Source organism: Copadichromis virginalis, linkage group LG13 (assembly GCF_057382275.1).
Source record: "Copadichromis virginalis isolate Kocher_CV1m ecotype Utaka linkage group LG13, C_Virginalis_male_GT1.1, whole genome shotgun sequence".
NCBI classification, from domain to species: Eukaryota; Metazoa; Chordata; class Actinopteri; order Cichliformes; family Cichlidae; genus Copadichromis; species Copadichromis virginalis.
In genome coordinates this window covers 23,143,168-23,166,648 of record NC_140630.1, presented here as the reverse complement: position 1 = coordinate 23,166,648, position 23,481 = coordinate 23,143,168, and the positions used below count along the sequence as shown (strand labels likewise).

Here is a 23,481-nt window from a genome sequence, read left to right as displayed (position 1 = left end):
AGCTTTATTGCATCTTTGTACCTGGGAGAAAGAAGATGAATACAGTTATTGACCAGAACTACGATCATGCAGTACTGAAGACTGTGTTCCAAAGGGGCAGTACAGCATTTATAGTTTTACACTAGTCTACTCTATTTCCAGCAGGATAAACACAAATCTTTCGCCTTCATTTATTCTGAAATGAACAGCGAGATCCTGTCCCATCTCCACAGACACAAATGAGACTCCCGAGCAGAGACCTCAAGGTCAGGTCACCATGCTCCAGAAAGGCTCCACTGAGCATAGCATTTCAGACTTCACTAATAGAAAAATCCATAACAAACACGAATAGCAAAAAAGCGCATTCTTTATTCTTGGGTGGTTTACATGAAGCCACCGCAGAATTGCCTGGACACGCAAACAGGGCTGTTTCAACTTCGTGCTACTTCAATCAGATGCAGCGCGACACAAACAAAAATCCTGTTAAAAGGACAGGCCTGCCTCTTCTTATGGACATTATGCTAACCCACCAGTGCTCCACTGACTTCAGCCCAGATTGAATCACCATTATAATGGCAACGACACTGACGTTTGCCCGCTAATGAATCTAGAAGTCGAAATAGAAGTGTCATCTTTCCAAATGAAATATGCTGACATGACACACACATACAGACAGCTGCACCATGTGACCGTCAGCCATTCTTCTCATCATTCACTAATCCCTCAGCTTATTTACAACGAGCTGACTTTTTGACTGGAGACTCATAAACCGCAGGGATGCGATCGAGCTTTATTGAAGGGCACGCGTGTGAAATATCATTTTCCACGCACCAAACACAACAGGAAACTCCTAATAAGAGACACACATTAACACTTCAAATGTCTGTGATCATTGCAAGCCCATATAATTTACCCTCTAAAACGCTCTTTTTCATTGCCTTATATTCATTTATTTTGTCTTATATGTGCAAAGCTCTTCAGTTAACCATTACTCATGAATATCTGAAAATCTCTCTTTTTCCAACTTTTATGAGAGTCTTCAGAAACTCCTCTAAAAGTGCAGCCACTCAGAGCAGCTCCTCTTCTCTGTGACCCGCTGCACAGCACCTCCATCTCCTTTTATTAGAACATGATCAGAAACTTTCAAGGTCTCAAAAGACTTCACTGCCAGCAGCAGAAAAATATGATCTGGGCCGCCGTTTTAATATGTCAGCTTGTACACGGCACATTTAGGGGGGGAAGAGTTGCACAAAAGGTGGCCATACAAGAAAATCGTTAAGTTGAAGCTAATTAGCAGTGAGAGTAATCTTTTTATTTGTGTATTGAAAACTAAATGAGCTTACTGTATAACAAAAATGGTCCCTGGAGCAATTAAAAACACAGATGAACATCTTAAATAGTCACTTGAGGAATATTTTGGCAATAAGTGTTTAATCGGTTCTTCTTGAGCTCGTATATTAACATCTACGGTGTTTGTTTTGTTATGCCATCGCAAGCACTGATAAGCTCTAAAGTCTCTCTCCTGTTACCTGTGCCAGTCATTTTGATCAGCAGGGGCTAAGCTTGGTTATTCATGTGGCCAACAGTTTAACTACACACCATAAAGTTCAACTGTACTGCCGTGATACAGAAATCAAGACTAAATTAAACGTTTTCGCTCCACTGCCAGTTTTCTAGCCTTAAATATTATCAGAGTGAGCAGTGACTGAAATGCTAGCTTTTACAAGTCAAATTTAAATGTCACATTTCATCGCAAACTTTAAAATTAACTTTGACATCTAATAAATTAAGAATGCATGTTTTATAAGCTCAATGAAAAGCTGATTTTTTTTTTAAAAAAACCCAAAATTCATGCTTTTGCCTGGAGGTCTGGTTAAATCAAACTTTAAGTGTTTTTCCACTTCTTGTGTATAGACCAGAACTGTCACTGGACTATTAGCCATGGCGGTAAGGAAGCCTCTTATGGAAGTGCCGGGTACAGTCACAATCAACAGATGGCGAGCACTGTCTCTTCCCTCCCCCTGGGGCAACAGTAAAATTGAGCTTGTGAAATCTGTCACAATCCATGGTGGTAAATGTCTCGCAGTTCCTGCAAATGCTAATGAAGCTCATGTGAGGTCCAAAACCGAGCAGGGGTGGGCAGGGAGAAATGGAGCCCAATTTAAAAATGACACTGTGTGACAAACTCATTCTTCTAGAGGGCAGAGAGTTTTCTATGGCCCGCGGACACACAGGCACAAATGAGCGCAGTCGAAAGTTGCCAGTGACATTCAGGTCACCATTGTGTCCGTTTCCTTTGAGATCCACCCCCCTCCCAACATGTTCCATCAAAAGCCTGGATAAAACCTGCCATTACAGGCAAACACTAGACTTCATTAGATGGCAGGATGGTGACAGAGTTAAGTACATTGCCCTCCTATTGAGTGACATGAATTTAAACAAGCATGGATGCACATACTGGACACAGACCATCACTCAGCTGGATTGAACTTGAAAAACAAAATGTCACCCTTCAAAAATGGCACTGAAAGGACTTTTTGTTTTTAAATATACTAAACATATCCAGATTTCCCACTGCGTCACATGCCCACACTGAGTTAATTATAAAAAGTTCAGTGTTTTAAGCTACTTTTTCAAAGTATCAGATCAATGAGAAGTCCTCCAAGGATAAATAACATGAAAAAATGGTGAGCACTGAGGTGCAGATGAGTGATTGGGTAAATATGTTAATGTACATTATAAATGGAGCATCTTTTATTGAAAAAAAAAAAAGTTAAACAAATTTAATGATTTTCACTGAACTAAAGTCTCAAGATTTTTCTCTTAAGGGAACTTAAGCTAAGGATAAGAAACTTTACTTAAGCAGGTTCCATGAATCGCATTTCGTTACTTGTGCCCATTTAATGGATACATGTGATCTCAAAATCCGCCCACACCTGCTTCACCTTCCCTTTGATATAAAACCCAGCATAATAAAAAGCTCGAGTCCAGAACAGTCAAAGACTTAAAGTGAAAACATAACTTTTTGGAAGACTTGACAGATGATCAGAGTCAGACATTTATTATTTAGCCATTTAATAGTGAGCGTGTGCAGCACAAATTTAAATACTCCTAAGATATATACCTCATACCCATCATTAAATCATCAGCATGATAGCATGAAGGTGTATTAACAACCAAAAGACAACCAGCCCTGATATTACAAACATCATTGTGTCATTACAACTTTTGCACTGAGGTAGCTAGCAGCTAGCCTGAGCAGTTCAGAGTAATATCACCAGCCACAACCAATTTAAGTCAGTCAGTGCCCAGTAAGAAAGTCCCAGACTTACATACCGGAAGGTGTATAGTTAAAGTTAGAAACGTGATAGTGAAACATGGATGTGTTTTTTCTTCTTAGTTTAAGAAAATGCTTAAGTAGCCAAACAAGCAGCTTTAAAAATCACCAGAGTACACGGGTAAAGAAATGTCTGGCCTTCAAGCACCGCATGCTTGCAGTAGCACTCCTACTAGAGCCAAGGAAAGGCAAATCAAATCCTGTACTCGCCTAATTTTATGCATGTCTGCATCACTGGGTAGACATGAATACAGTTTTGATCCTCTGTGTTTAAGGTTATTGTAAATTACCTTTTTTTTTTTTTTAAAAGCACTTTGGAAAATAACAGTTGGCACTGTATTTATTTCAAGGTTTTACAGGTTGGTTTGCAATAAAAAAAACCCCCAAAAAAAACCAAAATACACCAACTTTATCAGTATTCGATGCTGATCTGTTAGCCTGTTTTCCAAAGGCACGCTGTTAATACCAGGTTAAATCTGCAAACCAGCTTCTCCAACAGATTGTTTATTGGCTTAACAAGATGTTTTCTTATTCAAGAGTATCCTAATTTGTAAGTGGGAAACAGACTCTCCAGGCAACAGAAACTAAAGGAGATGGGGGTAGTTTGTCAGAGAGAAACAAATTTAATTATTAAAAAAATTATATAAACATCCTCAGGACCAATTTAGCACCATGCAGTAGGGTAAAAACGAGTCTCCAAAATCTGAAAAACAAAACAACTCAATCGAACTACTGGGGCTACTGTGGGGCTGGAAAGATCAAAATAGCCTTAAAGATTTAGCCCGTTACAGCTAAGCAGTGTCCAAACTGCCTATAGGTCACGTTCTCATGATTCTAAAGGAGGTGGTAAACAAATTACACTGTTATGTGCCGTCAATCGTGGTGCGTTTTAAGGCCGGAGAACCCAGTAGGACATCACACTATAATCACTAGACATTCAAAGCCTGTCAGTGGGAAAGTATCAGCTGTCAGAGTGAGTGCTTCCTTTAACCAGGCTGTGCACAACAAGCGCTCCTGTCCATTGATAGACAAACACGCAGCGATAGATTAGCCGTGTTTCATGATTAACAGAAAAATACGTGATTAAAAAAAGAAAATTTATCCAGATGCAACTTGCCTCTCAACTGTCAATCCTGAAGAATTACATGAAAACCAAAAGAGGCATCCTGCACAATACAGATGCAAGGTTATTCAGATGTCAGCCAAATGCTGCGAGGAGGAAACCAGCCCACATTAAACATGGAAAAGCACAATAATGAGTACAGTTCCCCAAATTTTAATAATAAGTGTTATGTGATACTGGATGGAGAATTTATTTTAAAGCCGTTATCAGATTTTGGCAGAATTTATTAAGAGAGGAAAGAGGAAAGTCTCAATTTGCAGTTTAATGTAAACTAGTCATCCCCGAGCTTTCATTCTGGTCCAATCCGCTTTGCTACAAGGTGTGAGGAGTTTGAGTCGAGCCCAAATCTCCATCATTCATGCTGGAGCAGACAAGGGGATTGATTGCACTATATTGCCCCTGCAATTTTCCTTCTTGGATGGGGTCACTCAGTCAAGAAAAGGAGCACAATCTTTGGTTTTAACCCTTGAAATGTGATTTAAACTCGAGTTCTTTCCCGGAGAAACAGCATGAGCAACCCATCTGTAATTTTAGTTCTTCTAAGGCTTGTCATCAAGTGCACAGTGTTGACTGGCAGAAGTAAAACCATTGACCAATTGTACAGGTAGTACAAATACAACTTGACCTCAGAAACCGATTGCTCAGTTGCAGTGGAGACTCTTACATCCAGTGGGGGCACAGGTTTATGCAAAGTAAAGAGACTGGGCCGAAAGTGAAAATGAGTCAAAAAGAGCCAAAAAGAGATGATAGGAAGACAAAATGACAGACTTTAAAGGAAGCAATAAAATGCATCAAGCTATTTTTGCTGTCTGCATTTCAAGTCTCAACCATCAGAGCTCATCTGCATTTTAAGTGGTAAAAAAAAACAAACTCCGATTTTACTTTAACATATGCAGGGATTTATTGAAAAATTTAAAATATTAGAATTTTGAAAATTAATAATAAATACACAAACAATGCAAGTCACCTTAAGAATTTGGTCACATGAGACATTTAAAAAGGCTTCAAAAACATTACAATGTCTATTAAAACAAATGAAACTGCTAAGCACACTTCTTTGATCTTCAGTGCTAGACCTTCAAACTATTTTCTAAAGACATCAATGCAAGAACAAAGAAATTCAAGCGTTTTAAAGATAAAATCTTCCAAGTGCCAAAGTCACGCAACATTAATATCACAAAATTTAAAAAAGCAAACTTCAAATTTTCATTATAATTTCATAGCGAAAAAAATGATTCTTTGCACTATCTGCTTGGGATGCACTTTTGCTCCCTGTGAGTGAGTTTTCAAGCTGGGCTGTTCATTACTGGCCGTTCAGTCCTTGATCAGACATTTGACAAGTGATTAATCAGGCGGGCGGCCTCAGCGGAGCAACTGAAAGTTAATTTCCACACTTCTGCATGCGGAGATGAATTTAAAGCATGTGCACTCAGGGTAGCTGCCTTAGTCACGCTTTCAGGGTGACCCCTGCCCTGTGCTTTTGCAAAGATTACATCCAGCCTGACAGGCCGGTTCTCGTTTTCGTCGTGCACCAGTATGCAGCGAACATCCGAGCACCACCGAAGAGTTAAGCCGTGGAAGTGGGGACGGCAGGGAGCTGTGGTGACAGAGTGTGAAAGTGAGTGACAGACAGCATCCTCTCGTACCAGACCGAGGTGTGTATCTGTAAGTAAAAACTGAGCCACGTGCTTACTGTGGGTACTAGGACTGATATGCACTGCTACACTTGTGTAAAGTTTCAGCTGCACCTCTCCCAGAGTGGTTTCGTGATTCATATTACAATGAAGAAGGTATATCAGATCGGCAAGACTCTTCTGAAATTGACAGCAAACCCTTAAACCAGCATCCAGCAGCAGCTCAGGTACACTGACCCACCAGCCTAAAGACATCTCTGCTAAGTTTCCATGCAGCAGTGGGTGCCGAGGTACCCTGCAGTCCCCAGGGCAGATGATATTAAGTATGGCCCTACACAACAACTGAGTATGCTTTTGACTGTAGGTATAGACAACAAGGACGCTTTCTTCTGTAGCACTTATCAAACGCAGACTTTGGCCTGCTAGGCCTATCTGAATGTCCTTCAACTGACACAAAGGGAGGTGATGGAACAAAACTAAGAGACCAGATTCAGAGGTTAGTGTGTAAAGCGCAGATTCCATCAGGATCAAGAGGGCAGACTGCGGCTCTGGTTTGTTGCATTTAGCTACGTTCAGCCAGTAGAGAGTAAGAATCTTCTGAGTTGGGAGGCCTGAAGTGGAGATGACAGACTGTAGATGGTCCATCATGCTTTGGGGTGGCAGATTTTGCAGGTTTGCAAGGGAATCAGGAAATTTTATCAACGTTTGAATGAAAATTTGAACTGTTTTTGAGTTTTTAAGTTCACAGGTAACCTCTTTCACACTGCTGTGCTTCAGTTGCAACCGCTTTGTAATAAGTTCATCTCCTTGTTTCACATTACCATCAACCATGTTTCGTGTTGACTCCATATCCCACATACTTTCATTCCTTTTCAAGATATCCCCTGAGACAAGCTGTACATCATTTGGCAATTCATCAGCCTTACTCAGGGTTTGTGTTGGTGTCGGGACAGGGAGTTGTGCGTTTTCAGGATTAATGCAGCCTTGAATCATCTGAGCAGCCTCCTCAGACTGAAGGAGTTGAATTATATCCATCTGGACCTGCTGTATGAGAGGCAGCTCTTTCACCAATGAAAAAATGTGACTGTCCTTTAATAGAGAGAAGATAAAGCTGCTTCTAAATGTGGAGAAGACATGGCTGTCCCTTAAAATAGACAGAACACTGCTTTCTCTTACCAGAGAGATAAAATTGTTTGACCAACGAGCCCCAACAGGTTGAAATCTGAATTCTGTGACTTGCTGCAATACAGTGGAAGAGCTCCAAAGCAGACGTCCTGCATCCTGGACAATCCAAAAAACTCTGCTGAACAAAGAGCTCAGCTTCAGATTCTGAACTGCAGCTGCTGCAGCCTTTGTCGCACACACTCCAGGGATCTTCTCTAAATTTTCAGATTCATCCATCTCTCCACAGCTACACTCCTTCGTGATGGTGGTTTCTTTGGGTGGACAAAAGCCTGTGTGACTGTCAAGAGGCTTTGTGTCAAGCTGAGAATGAGTGTTGCTCTGTGGGAGGATAGACATGGAGCTGGTTCCTCTGCTGCTCTGCAGGTGGGACATGCCACTTAATGAGCTCCCACCAGAGCGAGGTCTCCCCTTGTAGCAGTCAGTGCCATCATCTTGGATCTCATTAGCATTTCCCTCTGGCTTTGTGCCACATCCATCACCCAGGCCCAGGACACTTGTCTGCTGGAGGTTGGCATCCCCTGACCAGCCCTCTTCTCCCTTACAGCTTGCAACTTCAGTCCCACTTTGAGCTTTCCTCTCAGACCTGAGCCCAGGCCCTGATTTATGACACAAGTCCCGCTCCTGGCCATCCCTGGCGCTTACGCCATTCTGCAGGTTCTCTCCATCCGATTCAAAACTACCGTGTGAGATGAAACGCCTTCTAGGTAGCCCAGTGTCCTAGTTTACATTGAGTATGTGGAAAACAAAAGGACATTTTTAAAAATGACTTTCAATAAACTCTCCTTAAAACATGTGTATTCATTTATATCTGAATCGAGACATGCATAGGAAAACAAACTGAAGAACACCGCATTAAGAAGCAAATATAGAACAAGTGTACTCTCATTGCAAAATGCTTTCACGAAATGAGTGTCATTTTCTTTGAAACCTCTAAAGGAAAGTTTAATAGGCATTAAATATGTGCATAATAAAAAAAGCAAGAGAAAGTCTATAAAAATCTATATTAAGCCTGGCTGGAGAGGGGGTGGATATTGACATTTGCTCTGACACTAAAAAGGGACTAGAACTTCAGTTGTACAGCGACGATATAGCACTGCATTAAACAAAAACTGCAAATCCAAGTCTCACTATTGGCACACTGTGTTTTAGCTTTAATACATTTCCTTAAACAAACAACAAAACAACTAAGTCATATCTAATTCCATGCAGAAATCAGCAGCGGCTTTATGACTAAATCCCTCCATTATCTTAAGTTTGATTTTCTTTTTGGCAACTGCACAAAAAAAATAAATAAATATAAAAATATGCATACATACTGTAGTCGCAAACGTTCTTGCTGGGGTAGGGGCAAGACAGATGCTTGAGGCTTTGGACATTACTTCTGCATTTTTAGCCGGATGGATGTGTTGGCTGAAGAGACAGCAAGCATAAACAATATTCAAAAACTGTGTCAATGGGAGGATGTGGGAGCACAATACAGCTGCAGTTATATGCTTATATGTGTTGCTAGGGTCTTTGTTTTCAAGAAGCAATTTAATTATTTGCTGTAGTGTCACACTGGAGACATCAGCTTGCATAGAAAAGACAAGGCTGCAATACCCTCCCGACCCTATCCTCACAAAACTCATCCATTAGATTTGAAAAGCAAACAGCCCAAATGGCTGGATGAGATTAGAGCCACTCGACTAGCTGTGAAATTAAATAGAATCTGTGCATGTTGATTTGAGGATTTACATACAATACTCAGCACTCCAGAGGGAGGAGCAGAAACCAAATATACAGCTGAGAAAGACTTCTGACAGTAAACATTGGCTTTGGCTGAGATTTGTATATAAGCAGCAGGTTGATGAAGGGTGCAAGCGGGAGCAGTAAAGCATTGACAGCATCAACAAGAGGGACACAGTGCAGGTCCTGCTGATGATTAAAGGATTTTTGCAGATCCTGAGGATCAGTAGAGAGGATGTCCTGTACTCTGCGATGTTTGCTCACCAAAGGAAAGAAAAAAAGAGAAAACAGGTACTGGGATTCCCAAGCTGACCACATTTTTGCAATCAGTGTTTCCTGCTGTTCACAAATTGTAGCTCACATGCAGAGGCTCAGAGTTCTGTGACATGGCTTCATAAAATCGGTACACAGAAACTGATTCATTAACACCACCACAAAGTACAGTTTGCCTCCCTGTTGTTTCCCTCTGTTCCTCCATGGCCTCCTAATCCTTGTGTTGATTGCGTTCCCCACTGTTTTCCTGGACCTGCTGCTATCCAACCCACAGGCTAAGCTCTGTTTCCACCCACGTAGTCATACAGACACCACCACAGATTTTATGAATTGTGATATACGAAGTCCTAGGTCAGTTGACGTGCACCCTGCATCAGATCTCATAGTATAATCTAGGTAAAAATACATTGTGCGGCCATTTTTAAAAGATGTTCATTGTTGACTTAATGACTTAAAGTGAACAGAAGAACAAAGAATAAAAAGACTGACATTCAGAGCTAGACAAGTGTTAAGTTACACAGGAGCTCCCAAAGTGAGGAACTTTAACCAGTGAAATTATACCATTTCAGGTGATGTAAGCTCGTAATAGCAGCTTGTCAGCGGTCAAAAATGGAAGAGAGAAAAACGCTGGCACTTGGCCTTCTGACCAGAGATGGAGGATACTGAGAGGGTTGTCAGATAAGGGACTTTCAGAGCATAGGGGGCCATTAAATGTTGTTTCGGGTCAAACACCAGTTGGCTGGTTCCATCGCTGGAAGCGCTCACAGTCCAGACTTTCTGGGTTTGAAATGGCTGCATTTCAACTTGGACTTCAAAATTGTGGCTCTGCTACGCAGTCCATTTAATAAAGTATGAATCAAACACAGTGGGGTCCCTTTTACAAGGGAAGAAGTGAGTCTTATGGGCATAGATTTATACACAATATGAAAGCATATGACCTGGCCTCTACAGGCAACATGGCCCTTTTCCTGCCTCTCCTAGGAATATCCATCTTATGTCTACATACTGAAAGCTCAAGTCATGACATTTATAGTGCATTTGGAAAGTTCTCAGACGCTTTGAGTTTTTCTACATCTTCACATGGATACAGTCCATTTTTCTTCAATAATCCACACACAAAGCTATGAGCGTTATGCATACTGACACACCTTTAGTTTGAAAGACTCGTTCATCTCTCCCGAATCTTTCAAGTTCAGTGTGACTGGATGAGAATCACCAGTTCAGAAGCCTGTACTACAAAGGATTTGGGGTTTAGCAAGGGGGGGGGGGGAGAGAATAAAAAAATAAATAAAAAAATAAATAAATCACAACCACAGGTTTTCGGTACACTAAGTTACCATTGTGCTAACAGGGGTACAGCAGGGTAACTTATGCTGCAGGCCTTATCTGCTTCAGAACAAATTGGTTTTGAGAAGAGACAAACAAGAACGATATCACATACGGACCAAACTCATAACATCACCATTCCTAGTGAAACAGCTTAGCCTGCTTACAGTTATAAATTCTATTTTTGTTTTTCTCTTTAATTGCTCTTGATACTTAATACTGCCACAACTGCAGATGAAAGAATAAGGCTAAAATGGTTTTACACCCAGTCATTTAACAGAATAAGCAACCATAATTACTCCCTTCACCTCAGGTCTTAATGACATCTTAATAAGTCTATTATAGTCAGCATTTATATAGCACTTTCCCAGTCTTAGCTGACCACAATGTTAAAGTGCACACATAATCATAAAGTGCCTTAATATTCTACAGCTGTACAGACCTACCACTGATAACCATCTTTGTGTGACTACCGTATTATATCCTTCCTTTGTTGTGTGGGCTACTAGACTCCACTGACACTTGGTTTTTCTCGGCTGTATTTTGCCATTTTGTTAGATTATAAACAGTTGGCCCCATAATAGATGGTGAGTAAGGACTTTGGTTCTCGTGGCATTCGGCTGTATTTTACCTCACAACAGGCTGTTACGTTCCTTTCAGTTAGGACCAAGTTCTCCATCTCTACCATAAAGGACTGATTGGTGAAGTGATGCAATGACAGTGGTCTCCATACAAACTCTGAAACATTCACTGTGACCACCGTCTTCCTGGCTGCTTGTCTAACCAAGCACATTTGTCCCACATTACCCCACTTGCCTGGTTGGCCAAGACAAACTAGTGGTTTTAAACTTCTTCCACTGGAGAATAATAAATACTACAGCTTGTTATAGCCTGTTCTGTGCCTTTACACAAGATTTAGGTGTATACTTTGACCTTGTATCCCAGTTTGCCCTAAAACTTAAGACCTAAACCATCAAATGTGAGATCTTTCATAAAAACCTTTCATGTCCGATGAATACAATCAGGCACAAATGGACTCTAAATTGTAAAAGCATCTCAAGGACTGCTGGTAGGAGGATGAATCAAAGCCCAAAGGATCTGAATAACCCTGTAAATTAAATATTTTCAGTATTTCTTAAATTATAAAAACACATGAACAGTTCTTGCTTTGACATTGTGCAGAATCATGTGTAGATTGATTAACAGGGAAAATTTAATTAGACCGTTTTTAAAGACAAATCTGAAAGCGCAAAGAGTGTACATGCCTTCCAAATGCACATTTCATATTGTCCTCTAATATTTATTCCAAATCCCTGAAAAGGCTAGTGAAGAGAGATTTTGCATTTTTGCTGTTTTTTAAAAACCCGCGAGTAATTTTAGTCTTCAAACATCTGAACTGGCTACAAAGTCATCTAATTTTGTATCATATTCAATTAGGAATTCGATATCAATGAAAGGACTGAGTTTGAAATGTTATTATGCAGATTTGTCACAACATCTGGAGAGGTGATTTTACCTTATTCTTGGAGGCAAAGCCAGGTGAGGAAAACAAAACGATTTGTGATGATGCATTAAGCCTCTTCCTGCCCAAATTATTAGCGCTCTCAAAAGTGTGCAACCCCACTGAACAGGCAGGTTGCTTTTGGTGCAACAGAGCACCTCCCCTAGTAGCTGCGAGTCCTTTCACTGATGGCTTTTGTCATTCCCAGACCCCAACAGATCTCCAAAGCCAGCATTTGAATTTAAATGATTTGCTCTTATTTATTGTTCAGGATCATTTCCAAAATGACTCAGTAAAGTGAGATCCATTCTGTCCTTGCTGCGAGGGAGATTCTGCTATGCAAATAAGTAGAAAAAAAGATTGAACACATATCTGAATACAAAGCGAAAAAGTCCTTCACTGAACCATTATGCTCAAACAGTGCATATGGGCACTTTGCCAGGTGAGAGGAGGCGATGTTAAATACAATGAATACATCATTTAATATTTTATGATGTGTGTTAATTGACACCCAGAGCAGAACCCAATAACCAAAGTTTATTTTGCAATGTGCCTCATATGCATTGCATGAGTTTTTCCTTCTGTCGACAGTCTCTCTCTGATCTGCTATGAACACTGACAATCTATCTCCACCACTCACCACGACTGACTTCCTTTCTCCCTTTAGCAACAGACCAAGTTTCTGATGTAGGATAATGAAGACACTATTCCGCCAACATAAGCCGTGTAGTAACCCATATACATGTGTATTCACCCTTTCATATCTAAATCAAACATCACCAGACCAGTGGATCGGGAAGCAGGTGTCAGACTGAAAGCAGTATTAATCACATGAGTAGGATGGGGATACTGCGGTGTGAAGGAAATTATGTGTCAGACAGCTCCACATGCTGTAAAACATCAGGGTTAGAAGATCATGAGACCAGGGATGTCTCTCAAAACGCTCAGAGTGTTAGTAGGTGGTGAATAAGATTTTGGACATTAATTCACTGAACACTGAGACACTGGCATCAATCAACACTCACAATTTCAAAGGAGTGGCAGGGCATGAAGATTTCACCTTACCAAACGCTGATAAACATCATGGTACGCTATTGTTTTAAAAAAAGAAAAAAAGAAAAAAAAAAAAAAAAGGGGGGGGGGGGCTGCAGTGCAAGTACCTTATTTTTTTTGTTGGCATATAGTCAAACCTCAAACCTGGTTAGCTATTCAAAATTAGAAAAGAGGCTGCTATTTTGCATCACTGCTGCTCATTAAAACAGTCTTTACTCTACCAAATTCACAAATCAAATACCAATAAATGCCAAAAATGTGATAGAAGACAGAACGGTTTGAAGCAAGTGAACTGTACTTTAAAAATAGATAAATCAAACACCCCTTGGATCATTCATTACTGATGATACAGAGAGGAAAGTGGGGGGGGGAAAGGCCTAAAAAGAGAAGAATCTGCTGCAGATGGAGTAAAACAAGGGAAACTGCATAACTACTAATGAACATTAGTAAACCCCCCCCCCCACTTTTTTTATTTTTTTAATTTTTTTTAACTGTATTGTGGGAATTTTCAGGGGAGCTGAACTTTAAGTGTGTTGCAGTAATTTTGAAAATGGGACACTGGGCAGGTCACTACCTAGTGAACAAGGTGCCATTCTCGGACATGCCCTTGGTTGTAGGAGAGCTGCCTGCTCCGATTTCCATGGGCTCAGCAATAAGCACTACAGAATGGCTTTTTGTATGTTCCCACCTCTCCTCACAGAAATGGTGCCATGATTTATGGCTTTGATTTGGTCTGTGTGCCCAACGAATGCTGCTCAATAAGCAGGCACGTTGCGGAGATTGAGGTGGAATGAATGCAGTTATGCTGGGCTCACAAAGTGCAGAGAGCCATTACACATGTCTGCATATGTCTTACCATCGATTTTGCACCATCGCCTTGGACAAATTCTCAGTAGAGTTGGACGAGTCGGTCACAGATGGGCTGAACACAGATGGCAATCCACTCTGCAGACAACAGAATGACACAGCACTGAAATCTGCCTCGGTATAAGAAACAAGTGACAGCTGCCTATGTTACATTTGCATTTGACCAGAGGTTTAGTTGATGCGTCTTCATTTTTAGTGTTTGCAGAAATGTCTAAACAGGTAATAGAAAAATACCGTATGAATCCATCGCACATGGCTAAAATAAAGTGGTAGTACGTAAAGTATTTCATTCTTCAATACAATTTCCATATTTAGTAAAACTGTATTAATATTCAGACAGAACACTTTAAAATATTTTTTTTTACACAACAGATACAGGCTACAGTCTAGATGTGCTAGCACATATTCAGACTAAGCGAAAGTGAAACTCTTGAGAACATCTCATTTAGAAGAGATGTTAAAAATGAATGTTAAAGAGTCTCCTTGGAACCACAGTGGGGCCTGGATGCCGGTGCTTTACTTGGCTGTAATAGCGTGCCGCTTTCAATAATGCAAAGAGCAGAGAGCTGTCAAAAGCCAGAAGTACAACTCTGTCTAAAATGGTGTGTGAATCAATTTTACAACATGAAATGCTATAAAGCACAGGGTGCTCAAAGTTGCAGGCTTGACAGTCCATTCACTGACAAAGTTCTTTTTTTTCATCTCGTAACTTTACTGAGCACTGATACTTTAATAAAAGTTCCAATTTCTTAGTGTGATCATTTTAGCAACATTAACATTGTACTAATTTCATTCGAAGTGCAAAGCACCAGGGTTGATAATCAATCACGCTTATAAAATTATTCATCCCCCAGTTTATTTGGCTGAAAACACCAAGCTACAAATATAGTTTTCAATGTTAAAGAGGCTCAGTGTATGGTGCCTTAAGTGCTCCATGGACAGCCTGAGAAACTCAGCCCTCGTCCACCTTTCCACTACATTAAGGTGGACCGCATCTGACATTTCTTTAACTGTCCAAAACCAAAAATGTGACATTTAAACACAAACGTTGAGAGAGAAGTTGTGGAATACGTGTATGCTTTAGTTACATTTTCAACACTTGTGTGTAGCCAAGTGCAACATTATGATCTTCTTGGAGACTAGGTCTGAAAATGTCCACTCAGTGTCATGACATGATTTCACTGTGCTATAAAGCTTTGAGTAGTGAGCAGCCAAGCAACATTACAGTCTCTCAGCGTCATCTAATGGTTTCAGAGCTCCTTTTGTTAACATGCTCCCCTAGTGTTTCTCATATAGAGGCTCACAGAGAATAGTCTTTATTTTACATAGAGAAGGTAAAACACTGTATTCGCATTTTTAAATAACTAACCTTACTTTTCCTTTTAGAGGTGGTTTGAGTAAATCTGCGACAAAGACGTTTTGTCATATCTTGAATAGATGAACCTTGGAAACCTACTCAGCAGCAGCTGCACCATACAGGATTTTAACAAGAATCTGTAACACACCGGGACGCACTCCACATTCAACTTCTAGCTACAAATGGCCACATGAGTGAAATAACTCAAGCATAATGATTCAGATTTTCAGATGTTTTTTCTGTTGATCAGTGTAAAATAAATCCCAATGCCTGCTACCATGTAAAAGACAAAAATGTCAAAAGGACTCAATGCTAATTGTACACTGTTCATTTCACAGCATAGCTCTAAATATTAGGGGTGCAACAATATTCGTATCGATATTGAACCGTTCGATACAGTGCTTTCGGTTCGGTACGCATATGTATCGAACAATACAACATTTGTAATTTATTTTATCAACTTTCCTTCTGACGATGCTGTCTGTGTTGAGCGCTCAGTGAATCTGCGTTCGACTACTCCGCCTAGGCTGCACTGTCGAGCGCAGATCCACTGAGCGCTCAACACAGACAGCATCGTCAGAAGGAAGAGCGCAGGGCACCTCCCCCACCCTCATTCAGATCTGGCGTTTGGAATTATTTTGGTTTTCATGTGACGTATGACCCTGAAGGTAAGCGAGTCATGGACTAAAGTAAAACAGTATGTTGGATGTGCCATGCAATGCTCAATTACATGGGTGGGAACTAGTGTGTTAGCGCAGTTAGCTCGTTAACGTGTTGGCCGTCTAGCCCCATGCACGGGGCGATCGGCGGTAGCTCGTTAACGGAGATTTGCCGTGTTGTGGCGTTAAGGTCATTTCAACGAGATTAACCTGAAAGCACTAGTGGGAACACAACGAATATGACTGCACATTTACGCCGACATCATCCTAGTGCAAAGACAAAAACAACAAGCATGCTACTAACTTTAGCCGAGTCATTTAGACAGCTGTTAGCACATGATTCTCCTTATGCTGCTGAGAATATAGCCCAGAAGAAGCGGATAGTATAGCTTTTATTTTGGAAAGAGACATTTCTCTGTAATAAACTCTCTTTTCCAAAGATGAGTGATTCCTCAATCAGATACAGGGCTTGCAATATCGCTAGCCCGACATCCTGGGGCTAGCGATTTTTTTCAGTCGGGCTACCAAAATCTATCTCTTCCCTGCCCGTCGGGCTATTGTAGGAAGGAAAAATATATGTCAATGCTTTTGCATTCTTTCAGAAATGTAGCTGGGTAATTATGTCATTGGCATCGGTGAGCCACTGTCAATATGTGACATATTGAAGTCGCGTTTGAATTTGCGCTTGTTTTTTTGCTTTCACTTTGCAATCGTGCGAACTGTGTATAGAGAGCGACAGCACTGATCTGTGAGTGATGATAATTTGTGCACCAATTCCTCTGACATCGTCTTATTAATCGTTAGCTTACTATGCAAACATGACAAGTGAAATCTCCTGCAGCAAGCTTAAACATGTGAGAGGTTGATCGCGCAGAGAATCGCTGAGCTTATGTGAGTCGGTGTGTAAAAGCAGCAGGATATATATTTGACTACGATGACCTGGGTGACTGAGAACCTTCACAGACAGATATATATTTTAGTTCTGCTGAGCCAAATAAGACAGGTCAGGGTGAAGAAGTGACAGCCAAAGAAAAGCTTACCACAAAACGGAGAAGTTATGACAAATCAGACTATAAGGCAAAAAGAAAGTGCAGCTTTATGGTTTCATGGACAAAATAATTTCTGTGGCTGCAATATGACGAGCTAAAAAACCAGGGCTGCACATAAGTGGTCCGCAGGTGCGCATTCGCTGTCAAAATAAAAAAAACACACAAGGGTTAGGGTTAAATTTAAAAACTGTACTTTTGAGTTAAAATATATATTTATAATTTTAATAAATGACAAATTAAAAAGGCATGAACATTTTTTTGTATCGAAAAAATATCGAACCGTGACACCAAAGTATCGAACCGAACCGAACCGTGAATTTTGTGTATCGTTGCACCCCTACTAAATATATATGGAAAATAAAAAGTAAATGAGAGATTGCTCTGTCATTTTAAAAGACAATTTATTTGTTGCCACAGTGTTGATGTTAGAGTTGTTTTTAATTTACTGGTATTTATTTTTCATTCAGTTTAAACTAATTTAGCATCAGTATTTGCTGACTGTAGCTATATGCAGTTTAAAAATGTTCAGAACAGTGAGGATAAGAGCTGAGCACTTGTATATTCTGCATGTTGCATTTACATTACAACATTTGGATAAATGAGACTTAAAGCCATATTGTTAAAATGTTTAGGTTTTATTTCATTAACTGAGATGTTTTTCACACCCAGTTTCAGTTTTTAGTTACAGTTGAATTAACCGTAATAAATTTGAACAGTAACAAATGCTGTGGCAGACTTGCAGTTGTCGAGTAAATCCTCGTTAACTTTTTAATTGATTAATAGCGTCAACTTTTTCTACTTTAATACTGGATGAAATGTATCCAAGTCTTCTTACATTTATTTTATCACCAACTAAAAATATGCCTTCAATAGATTTTAAATCAGGAATGCTTTACATTGATATATTACTGCAGAGAAAACAGTGCCTGCAGTATCCAAGAGTGTGAGGGAGTTTGTGCTTTCACACAATGCTTCTTTAAAAATACTAAAAGCCAAGAGGAAGCTGTTGCAAAAAGGACGAATAGCAGCCAGCTTTGAAAGGCACTGCACCTGGCCTCCTTTCAGGAACAGCAGGAGGCTTTTCTAGCGTGAGAAAGTTGGGAACATATTGTCCATGATATGAGCCAATTATTCAAAAACAAAAAGAGTTTTATATAAACAAGCAAAAACCTGCACCAACTGAAAAGCTCATAGTTAATATTCTGATCAAAACAAAGCCATATGGATCCCACTGGTGATGTGGTGGAACTTTCTCATGTAGATTTTGAACATGATATCAATATGAGTAATATTTGTCAAAGGTAGCAGGCATTACAGCAGGTAGTTATGGCAACAAAGAGCACGATGTTTACTTGCTTTTACAACATTACCAGCAGAAAATGCAGCTGAGGCACTCCCCAGAGACACTACACTTTAGAAAAAGTCTAGTAGTAGAAGACTCGGGATCTTTTCTGCATGCGGTGGTTTTTAGTATTTTACCATACCTGGTATTTCAGTCTAAGTTGGGAAGCAGTCGGTTGGTTAAACCAGAGTGTGGCTCCTTTTCCCAACTGTATGATGGCACCTAAAAGGAGCCCAAAGAGATAATACATGAAAAGAAAATGGGAAAATACCAATTAACTAGTCATTATGAACTTCATTACTATTTGGTGTCCAAAATAAAGAAAGAAAGAAAAATAATATGATGTGATTCATAGGGAAAACTGGTACAGTCAATGACAGATGCCGGTGACAAATCTGCCAGGAAACCTTTGGAGGTGTGGCACAGTCTGCATAATTTTTCTGTTGCCATGAGAATCTTCCCTTTGTTGTGGGATAGCAGTGACCCATATCTACACTGAACACTGGAGAAACTCGACTGAAAGCACAAAAATCCCCCACACAGTTTCGTCTGGTGAGTTAATGAATTGCCATCAGGAACACAATCCCCAACATGATTGGCAGTGGACAAGACCAGGGCGATAATTTACCAGAGAAAATGGTCCAAGGAAACTTGAGAAGTCTTGTAAAGCTATAGAATTGAAGTGATATTGGGGTTTATATATATCAGACTCACGTTCATGTGGCCATATCCACAGATTTTCATGAGGTCTCTCCCGCTTTTCCTTCTCCTCTCTCAGCAGAGCGACTACTAATCTTGCTTCTACTAATGACTTCTGACGAGTGACAAAGTACCTGAGAGAGCGGCCTGTGATGGAATCCAGCTGCTGTTGGGCTGAAAATTACTATCATTTGTTCAAGAAAATAGGTTCAGATGCAGCCATTTCTGAAGGGGATATTGGATAAATTGAAATGCTTATGAAAGAGACTAACATAGCCAGGCCCTGTGCTGCCTGGCTCTGTTTAAAGTTTTTATCTCTCAAAAGCCAAGCAACGGGGATGTGGAAGCAGGAAACGGTGAAAGCTCCCAGCCCTGGCAAGAAGTGCCGGCTCAGGGGGGCCAGAGTTCCAGCCCGGCTTGCCTCTGTCCTTTGAAAGGTTAATGTTCTGGCCCACTTCAAACCTGTCGGCCCTATCAACTCCATCTGCCAATTAAATGGAGGGCCTGGGGCTTTGTCTGGAGCTTTGTCCGGGGCCTCTCGCCCTTCAAAATGTTTAGTAAAAGAAATGGCATCTGCCCTATGGAGAGCTGTGTTCAGAATCCGCTCATGCCCCGAGTGCACGGCAGTAGGAGAACCGGGGTGATAAAGTGGATTTCATTTGAAGATGTGATGCAGCGATCATATATAACTGCATTCAAAATGGATGAAAGTCGTATTGGCTCCCACAAGCCAAAGGATTATGTATGAATGAGAGAGAGAGAAATCTTTTTTCTTATAGATTTCCAGTACCAGTGTTCATTAAAGAATGTCAAGAGTACATTAAATTAGAGATGGACCGATCCGATATTACGTATCGGTATCGGTCCGATACTGACCTAAATTACTGGATCGGATATCGGAGAAAAATAAAAAATGTAATCCGATCCATTAAATATCACGAAAGCACCTCACAAAACTTGCAACACGCCGTAACTCGCCTCAGAACGTTAGCACGTCGGAGCAGTATGCATCACGTGATAGAGCGGCTGTGGCATGCGGGACCTGTCGGTGGTCTGGATAGCATTTGGAGCTTCGCTAGCAACCCGGCATTTCATCTCCGACAAAGTTATCCCGAGAGAAGTAAAGCAAGTGTGTAAGTCCATCTCTGAATGTTTGTAAAGCATTCCTGCGTTAAGCTTAACAAACGATATATGGAGCGACTGCCTCTCCTGCTGCTACTTCAATCATGAAACTGCTTAACGATCAGCTGATCGGCTTTTCTGTCGTGAGTCCTGTCTCTAGTTTGCTTTTGGCCCACTTTGCACCAGAAAGAGGAAACCAGTGGCTGAACAACAGCAGCACATTTAAGCTTGATCAGCTGTTGTTAGAATGTATTTATTATTACTTTCTACTCCAGGATCTTTTTCTACGTAGCTGACGCTGGTAACTGTGCAGGGGCGGATCTAGCAAAGTTTAGCCAGGGGGGCCGATAGGGCATTAACAGGGAAAAGGGGGCACAAAGACATACTTTTCTTTCTTATTCTCATTTAAAATGTCTAGCTTTTAATAAATAATTATCTGACACCCAAAGTTTTAATTTGATGCAAAATAAATAGAAGTCCATTACTGTATATAGTAACTATTAAGTCTAATATATATACCCTAGTAAGCTATAGTACTTTTTCCTTTGGGAAGGTACCATCTGTGCAGTCTGCAATTTTGTTGAAGAAAGATGTTGAATCTATTTAATATTTCTTGAAAAATAATTGATTTCTGTGCATTTTTTTTTTCACACTGCATCAAATTAAGGTTGGTTACGTCGATTAAGCATCATGAGGTGGAGCGTGAGGGGTGGTTCCCTATTTTTTATTTATTTAATTTTGTTGTTGCTGGGAGTTGGAACCCTATTAGTTAGGCTGCTTAATATTTATGCTAAGTACTCTTTAAAATACCAGAATAGGGAGGCTGGTGTAGGTTTAAGTTTATTAGATTGATCAGTATTGCTGAACTATGAAATATTTTTTTTTTTGCATACAGGTATAACAGAATAGCTTTAGTGTAGTTGTTGTTTTAAACTTGAGTATGAACTTATACAAAATGCAGCAAGATATTTAAAAAACAGTTTTGTTGATTAAAAAACACTATATCGGATTCATATCGGTATCGGCAGATATCCAAATTTATGATATCGGTATCGGACATAAAAAAAAGTGGTATCGTGCCATCTCTACATTAAATATTACAGAACTGCTTACCCTGAGTCAGCTGGCAAGGATCGGTGACCACAGAGCCATTGACTAAGCACAGTGCACCATCCTGAGGGAACAGGGTTACAGTCCCAGCAATGTTCTCAAGCACACAATGCACACTGAGGAGCCCAGGCCCATGGAGCACTACAGTACAATTGTGAAAGTCAGTATAAGAAAGCAGCTGCCAATCTGAAGTAAGAAGCATGTCGTTAAAACCCCAACTCACCAATATCTTGGGTGCATGATGCTTTGCCAATTATGGTTCTGCCTTCCTATAGATTAGAAGATCATAAAAATACACAAAAAGTTATTGTGTGACAAAATAATTGAGACACTTTCCGATTAAATCAAGAGTAGTGCATAAATATGAAGCTCAAATAAACTATTCACTTTCAAGTAATAGAGGGCGATTCCAGTGCTTTGCAGATCTTCACCAACACCGATAAGGTGAGGCAAACAGCAATCCAACACCACTCCACTCCCCTCCTTCCTCAGAGTCACCGTCTCCTCCTACAGAGAACATACCACAAGACAAAAAGCTTATTTAATAGCCTGTAGCTGGAGTGGCATACAATATAAAATAAAAATGCTGACAGACATTTAATGGCAACCAGCAGAAAGCTGAATTCTTTATGACTGCTCTTCCTTGCCTGAAGGCCAAGCAGAATTGCAGCATTCCAACCATGTGTCACCATGAAACAGCAGATTGGCTACCGGCAAGAGAGACACTATAAATCATTTAGATTATCATGGCGAGAGTCAAACTGTACATCGTGATCAGTGAGTGCGACAGACGCAATACTGCTCACCCACAACACACACACACACACACACACACACGTTATAACATGTGCTGTTGCCTTTAGTGGTACATGGCAATCAAAATACTATAGAGCTTGTAAAGTATGTTGCCGTTACTTGAAGATGGCAAACCTCCACTGCTTTCATTTCAATTTACAGTGTTGCCCAAAGCAGTGTTGTATGGAAGGTCACACTAAAGTGAATGCCTGTGCTTATTTTAGATTTTTTTTCCACCATAAAACATTGCATGAGTCGGCACAAATGTAAAATAAATAAATAAAAAATAAATAAAATCACAAATCAATTAGTGAACAGCATTAAAGAAATCACCACATTTAACTTATGGATCATTACTGCTCTGTAGTTGTAGATAAATCAGAAGTTAAATCAGAAGTCAAAAAATAAGAATTTACTTTACTGTAAAATCTGTTGAGGATACCTCTGCTAAATAATAATTTGATAGTGTTCTCTATGGAAATCCGATAGGTAGAAATATCGATTTAATCCTCAAAAGCCATTTCTAAAGCTCAGGAAAGCTACACTTAAAAGTCTGATCTGCTTCATATTCCGCTTCACTGCCTCCAGCAATTGTTGCAGCATTAGTCAGACAGCTATACTGCATACATGTCTGTATTTTACTTTGTATAATTCCATTCTTTACTTGACTAAAAAGGTATGGTTCAGTTAAAGAAAAGACCTGACAAGCTGCTGACTGAGTAAATACACAGAGCAGTTCATTTGCAAATTATAAAACAAGAAATTTAACACTTTGCTTCGGATGAACTGTAGGTTTAAATGACACAGAACTGAGCAATAAAGAGAGAAACTCAGCTCTCTAAGCGTTTAACCTTTTCCTTGCAGTGTAATGGCTGTTGCTCTTGAATAACCCAGAGTCTACCCATGTATGAGTGCCCTATGACAAGTATCCTCCTGTTAAACTGGTGGACCATTGCCTCACATTGCCACGGATTAGGAAAAGTAACTTTCAACCTCATCCTGCTGCTCTATCGAATAGATTGGACCGTGAAGCGAGAGACGCATCCACCACCAGCACCACCTCTCTCATCGGCAGTTGCGAGATGGAAGAAATCCTTTTTTTCTAATGAAGAAGGAGAGGCATCGACCACAGCCCCTGTACTTAATTAAAAGGGATTTTTCACAGACTTCATTAGGAGGTGAGGAGCAGCCTGGCAGATTAATGCACTGTGTCCACTTTCCTCAGACACCAGGAACAGATGAGATCCTCTTATTTTCCCCTCACATTCACACACTTGCTCCTCACCACACCCAGTCACTCTGTGTGTAACGCAAGGACACACTCTGTGTTCAGACTCAGGCAGCT

General features: G+C 40.3%; 1 protein-coding gene across 1 annotated transcript in view; it reads right to left on the bottom strand.

The window, feature by feature from the left end:
* Positions 1-5,637: 5,637 nt before the first annotated feature.
* Positions 5,638-23,481, bottom strand: part of kif16bb (kinesin family member 16Bb) — a 29,006-nt gene continuing 11,162 nt past the window's right edge. The window contains 7 exon segments of the mRNA XM_085478094.1: positions 5,638-7,975; positions 8,575-8,668; positions 13,993-14,081; positions 18,553-18,632; positions 21,345-21,482; positions 21,565-21,610; positions 21,729-21,848. Of these exon segments, the coding sequence (XP_085334220.1) occupies positions 5,765-7,975; positions 8,575-8,668; positions 13,993-14,081; positions 18,553-18,632; positions 21,345-21,482; positions 21,565-21,610; positions 21,729-21,848 (2,778 nt within the window). The 3' untranslated portion in view covers positions 5,638-5,764.